The 6,739-nt window shown below is 45.4% G+C and overlaps 1 protein-coding gene across 1 annotated transcript in view; it reads left to right on the top strand.

Moving 5' to 3' along the window:
• Positions 1-6,020: 6,020 nt before the first annotated feature.
• The window catches only part of LOC311110520 (indoleamine 2,3-dioxygenase 2-like), a gene marked incomplete at its 5' end in the record, with an annotated part of 7,768 nt that continues 7,049 nt past the window's right edge, over positions 6,021-6,739 (top strand). Inside the window, one exon of the mRNA XM_084153039.1 lies at positions 6,021-6,119. Coding sequence (XP_084009165.1) covers positions 6,021-6,119 — 99 coding nt within the window. The remainder of the gene's footprint in view (positions 6,120-6,739) is intronic.

Below are 6,739 nucleotides of genomic sequence, written 5' to 3' on the forward strand. Positions count from 1 at the left end.
TAAAACTCCCGTCGGCCCGGGAGACAGCTAAGTTGGTGTTGCAGCACGTTTTCCGGGTCCACGGCCTTCCCCAAGATGTGGTGTCGGATCGGGGCCCTCAGTTCGCCTCCAGGTTCTGGAAGGCATTCGCCACTGCCTCGGCGCCTCCGTCAGATTGTCTTCCGGCTTCCATCCCCAGTCGAACGGGCAGACGGAGCGCGTCAACCAGGATCTGGAGGGGGTGCTGAGGTGCTACGCCTCCAGCAACCCAGCTACGTGGAGTCAGCGACTGGCGTAGGCAGAGTACGCCCACAACACCCTTCTCTGCTCATCAACCGGCCTGTCCCCCTTCCAGTGCCAATACGGGTACCAACCCCCCCTATTTCCCGAGCAAGAGGAAGAGGCGGCGGTCCCGTCCGTCCAGGCCCACATCAGTCGCTGTCACCGCACCTGGAGGCAAGTACGGGCGGCGCTAAAGCGGGCCTCGGTCAGGTCTCAACATCAGGCCAACCGCAGGAGTTGCCCGGCCCCGGTTTTTCACCCTGGACAGAGAGTGTGGCTCTCCATGTGAGATCTTCCCCTCCGCGTGGAGTCCAGGAAGCTTTCCCCCCGGTTCGTCGGGCCATTCAGAGTGGTCCGGCGAGTCAACCCAATGGCCTACCGCCTGCAACTTCCCCCCACCATGCGGGTGCATCCCACGTTCCATATGTCCCTCCTCAAGCCCATCGCCACCTGTCCCCTGGCTCCCCCTCCTCGTCCTGTTCCCCCGCTGCGCCTCATCGGAGGGCAGCCGGCTTTTACTATGGACCGGATCCTGTACTGCAGGCGGATGGGGAGGGGTCTCCAATTTCTGGTGGACTGGGATGGTTATGGGCCGGAGGAGCGGTCCTGGGTGCCCAGAAGGGACATTCTGGACCCAGGTCCTATTGGTGTCACCTGTGTCTACCTGTTCACCTGTGTATTTATGCTCTCACTTCCCTTTGTTCCCTTGCTCAGTTTTCTCTGCTAGTTTCTCAATGCTCAGTAGTACTAATCAGTGTCTGATTGGAGAAGCATGTACAGGTACTCGAGAAGTGTTATCCCTGTTTCCTTATTAATTCAGTCATAGTTACTGTTTCGTATTTTGGCTGTCAGCCTATTTTTAGAGACTTATTGGCTCCACCTTTCTTTTTATCGTGTTAAGTCCGTGTTTTGTATCCTGGCTTCGGGACCACCAGTAAAGATCCTTGTTTCACCATCTCTGCCTACTGCCTGCTGTCTATCCTGCACCGCACCTGGGTCACACCAACCCTTACAATTATGATTGTCTGTTTGTTTCATATCTACAAATTAGATAAAACGATGTCAGTTCCACTTTAAACTTTAGGTCACAGGTTACTTTGTGTGCTAAACATTTAAAAAAATTGCAATGGGAAGTAATACAGTGCCTTGCAAAAATATTCATCCCCCTTGGCATTTTCTCTATTTTGTTGCATTAGAACCTGTAATTTAAATGGATTTTTATTTGGATTTCACGTAATGGACATACACAAAATAGTCCAAATTGGTGTAGTGGAATGAAAAATTCTAAAACATAAATAACGGAACAGTGGTGCGTGCATATGTATTCACCCCCTTTGCTATGAAGCCCATAAATAAGATCTGGTGCAATCAATTACCTTCAGAAGTCACATAATTAGTTAAATAAAGTCCAACTGTGTGCAATCTAAGTGTCACATGATCTGTCACATGATCTCAGTATATATACACCTGTTCTGAAAGGCCCCAGAGTCTACAACACCACTAAGCAAAGGACACCACCAAGCAAGCGGCACCATGAAGACCAAGGAGCAAACCAAACAGGTCAGGGACAAAGTTGTGGAGAAGTACAGATCAGGGTTGGGTTATAAAAAAATATCAGAAACTTTTAACATCCCACGGAGCACCATTAAATCCATTATTAAAAAATGGAAAGAATATGGCACCACAACAAACCTGCCAAGAGAGGGCCGCCCACCAAAACTCATGGACCAGGCAAGTAGGGCATTAATCAGAGAGGTAACAAAGAGACCAAAGATAATCGAGAAGGAGCTGCAAAGCTCCACAGCGGAGATTGGAGTATCTGTCCATAGGACCACTTTAAGCCATACACTGCACAGAGCCGGGCTTTACGGAAGAGTGGCCCAAGAAAAGCCATTGCTTAAAGAAAAAAATAAGCAAACACATTTGGTGTTCGACATAAGGCATGTGGGAGACTCCCCTATCATATGGAAGAAGGTACACTGGTCAGATGAGACTAAAATTGAGCTTTTAGGCCATCAAGGAAAACACTATGTTTTGCGCAAACACAACACCTCTCATCACCCCGAGAACACCATGTTTTTCATCGGCAGGGACTGGGAAACTGGTCAGAATTGAAGGAATGATGATGGCGCTAAATACAGGGAAATTCTTGAGGGAAACCTGTTTCAGTCTTCCAGAGATTTGAGACTCGGACGGAGGTTCACCTTCCAGCAGGACCATGACCCTAAGCATACTGCTAAAGCAACACTTGAGTGGTTTAAGGGGAAACATTTATATGTCTTGGAATGGCCTAGTCAAAGTCCAGACCTCAATCCAATTGAGAATCTGTGGTATGACTTAAAGATTGCTGTACACCAGCGGAACCCATCCAACTTGAAGGAGCTGGAGCAGTTTTGCCTTGAAGAATGGGCAAAAATCCCAGTGGCTAGATGTGCCAAGCTTATAGAGACATACCCCAAGAGACTTGCAGCTGTAATTGCTGCAAAAGGTGGCTTTATTTCTTGTTTGTTTCACAATACAAATATTTTGCATCTTCAAGGTGGTAGGCATGTTGAGTAAATCAAATGATACAAACCCCACAAAAATCCATTTTAATTCCAGGTTGTAAGGCAACAAAATATGAAAAATGCCAAGGGGGGTGAATACTTTCACAAGCCACTGCATGCACAAACTGCACTGAAGGCATGCGGCCGCCTTTAGTCTGTAAAGGGTTAACACCAGCAAAAAATAGAACCCTCTTTGTCTCCCCCCTCTCCCCCCCCCTCTCTCATTCTCTCTCTCTCCCTCTCTCTTTCTTCCTCCCTTTCTCCATCTCTGCATATATGGTATGCCCTAATAATGGTTTATATGGGAGTGGATCCATTGGCTTGTTTCTGCTTGTTTGTTTTTGAAGGGGATTTTTCGCACACTTGAAATACAGTGCAGTATTCAGACCCCTTCACTTTTTCCACATTTTGTTACGTTAAAGCCTTATTCTAAAATGGATTCAATCGTTTTTTTCCCTCATCAATCTACACACAATACCCCATAATGACAAAGCACAAACAGGTTTGAATAAATTTTTGCACATGTAAAAAACTGAAATGTTACATTTACATATGTATTCAGACCCTTTACTCAGTACCTTTGGCAGTAATTACAGCACGACTCCAACACCATCATTAAGTTTGCCGATGACACAACAGTGTTAGGCCTGATCACCGACAACGATGAGACAGCCTATAGGGAGGAGGTCAGAGACCTGGCCTTGTGGTGCCAGGATAACAACCTCTCCCTCAACGTGATCAAGACAAAGGAGATGATTGTGGACTACAGGAAAAAGAAGAGGGCTGAGCACGCCCCCATTCTCATCGACGGGGCTGTAGTGGAACAGGTTGAGAGCTTCCAAGTTCCTTGGTGTCCACATCACCAACAAACTATCATGGTCCAAACACACCAAGACAGTCGTGAAGAGGGCACGACAAAGCCCATTCCCCCTCAGGAGACAAACCAATGGCATGGGTCCTCAGATCCTCAAAAAGTAATACAGCTGCACCATCGAGAGCATCCTGACTGGTTGCATCACTGCCTGGTATGGCAACTGCTCGGCCTCCGACCGCAAGGCCCTACAGAGGGTAGTGCGTACGGCCCAGTACATCACTGGGGCCAAGCTTCCTGCCAGCCAGGACCTCTATACCAGGCGGTGTCAGAGGAAGGCCCTAAAAATTGTCAAAGACTCCAGCCACCCTAGTCATGGACTGTTCTCTCTGCTACTGCACGGCAGGCGGTACCGGAGCGCCAAGTCTAGGTCCAAAAGGCTTCTTAACAGCTTCTACCCCCAAGTCATAAGACTCCTGAACAGCTAATCATGTCTGCCTGGACTATTTGCAATATTTTATTTTTTAATTTTTTACTGATCTATTTTTTACTTAACACTTATTTTTCTTAAAACTGCATTGTTGGTTAAGGGCTTGTAAGTTAGCATTTCACTGTAAGGTCTACACCTGTTGTATTCGGCGCATGTGGCAAATACAATTTGATTTGATTTGATTTTAGTCTTCTTGGGTACAATGCTACAAGCTTGGCACACCTGTATTTGGGGAGCATCTCCCATTCATCTCAGCAGATCTTCCCAAGCTCTGTCAGGTTGGATGGAGAGCGTCGCTGCACATCTATTTTCAGGTCTCTCCAGTGATGTTCGATCGGGTTCAAGTCCGAGCTCTGGCTGTGCCACTCAAGGACATTCAGAGACTTGTCCCAAAGCCTCTCCTGCGCTGTCTTGGCTGTGTGCTTAGGGTCGTTGTCCTGTTGGAAGGTGAACCTTCGCCCCAGTCTGAGGTCCTGAATGCTCTGGAGCAGGTTTTCATAAAGGATCTCTCTGTGCTTTGCTCCATTCATCTTTCCCTCGATCCTGACTAGTCTCCCAGACCATGCCGTTGAAAGACATCCTCACAGCATGATGCTGCTACCACCATGCTTCACCGTAGGGATGGTGCCAGGTTTCCTCCAGACGTGACTCATTGTGTTCAGGCCAAAGAGTTCCATCTTGGTTTCATCATACCAGAGAATCTTGTTTCTTATGGTCTGAGAGTCCTTTAGGTGCCTTTTCGCAAACTCCAATTGGGCTGGCATGTGCCTTTTACTGAGGATTGGCTTCCGTCTGGCCACTCTACCGTAAAGGCCTAATTGGTGGAGTGCTGCAGAGATTGTTGTTCTTCTGGAAGGTTCTCCCATCTCCACAAAGGAACTCTGGAGCTCTGTTAGAGTGACCATCGAGTTCTTGGTCACCTCCCTGACCAAGGCCCTTCTCCCCCGATTGCTCAGTTTGACCGGGCGACCAGCTCTACGAACAGTCTTGGTGGTTCCAAACTTCTTCCATTTAAGAATGATTGAGGACATTGTGTTCTTGGGGACCTTCAATGTTGCAGACATTTTTTGGTACCCTTCCCCATATATGTGCCGCGACACAATCATGTCTCGGAGCTCTGCAGACAATTCCTTCGACCTCATGGCTTGGTTTTTGCTCTGACATGCACTGTCAACTGTGGGACCTTATATAGACAGGTGTGTGCCTTTCCAAATCATGTCCAATCAATTAAATTTACCACAGGTGGACTCCAATCAAGTTGTAGAAACATCTCAAGGACGATCATTGGAAACAGTATGCGCCTGAGCTGAATTTCGATTCTCATAGCAAAGGGTCTGAATACTTATGTAAATAAGGTATTTATGTTTTTTTTTTTTTTATACATTTGCTCAAATTTCTAAAAACCTGTTTTTGCTTTGTCATTATATATTGTGTGTGTAGATTGATGAGGGAAAACATTAATTTAATCCATTTTAGAATAAGGCTGTAACGTAAAAGTCAAGGGGTCTGAATACTTTCCAAATGCACTGTAGGTGTGATACAGGAATGCAATGTAAAATGAATTGTGTTATATGAGCTTATGATTCAGATTTCTGTGAAACTTAATGATCAATTCTTGTTTCTTTCAAATAAAAATCCAGTATTAAATGTTTGAAATTCTGGGAAACTTTCTAAACTCCCTATCCCAGATTTGAGGAACTGCTTGGTGTCACATGACATTTTGCACAACCTTCTATTGTTGGACTTGATGACTGCAGAAAATATGATAAAAGGGATGTGTTCAATAATAAAGGGACAGAGATACAGTATAGCAAAACAAGCTCAGAGACAGAGGCTGACATCCATGTGAAGCGATCATAACGTGTACACGAAAATGGAGATAGATAAGCATAGATACTGTACAGAACAGAGAATGGGAGACGGAGAGAGATTCCCCAGGTCAGCACTGCAGATTGACCTGGACTGTTTCTTTGTGTCTGAGGAGTTTGGATTCATCCTGGAGCAGCCAGCAGTAAGGCATCTTTTTCCAACTTTATATATGTACTTTGTGCTGAGCATGATGTCAGAAAATGTCTTAAAATTACTGCAATAACTTTATGAATGGTGTGACTTCAGGTTAATCTGTTGGCATTTTATTGGTTAATTTTCCTTTAAATGCTGTTTTGTTTTGCTGTTAAAGCAAGCTAGACTCCTCTGCTCTTTACAAATGTGATCTACTGACTAAGTCACCTTTCAAATAATTGCCTGGTTTTGTTTTGGGGATGTGAAAAGCAAAATTAAAGAACATACTTCCACATTAAATATCAGTCTGTAGTCTTCACAACAGAAATAATGAGAAGTGTGGTATTATTTCTGTCTCAGTGACATATGGTATTTCCTCCAGTGTCTCTTGATCCAGTAATCCCATGTGCTACCAGGATTTGAAACTGAGAAATATGTTTGTTTTGGTTAATGTTATATGGATACCTATTGATCTTTGTCCCTCCAGCATGCACTGAGCTGTGAGCCAATGACAGTTGGTCTGTTCTGGTCTCTATTGACTTACACTGGAGAGAGTGTGCTCAATGTCAACATTAAATAAATGAGAGTTGAGGGACTAAAACAAGTTCTACTCTCTACTTTAGATCATGC

This window comes from Coregonus lavaretus (assembly GCF_964263955.1).
Source record: "Coregonus lavaretus genome assembly, chromosome: 36".
Classification (NCBI taxonomy): Eukaryota; Metazoa; Chordata; class Actinopteri; order Salmoniformes; family Salmonidae; genus Coregonus; species Coregonus lavaretus.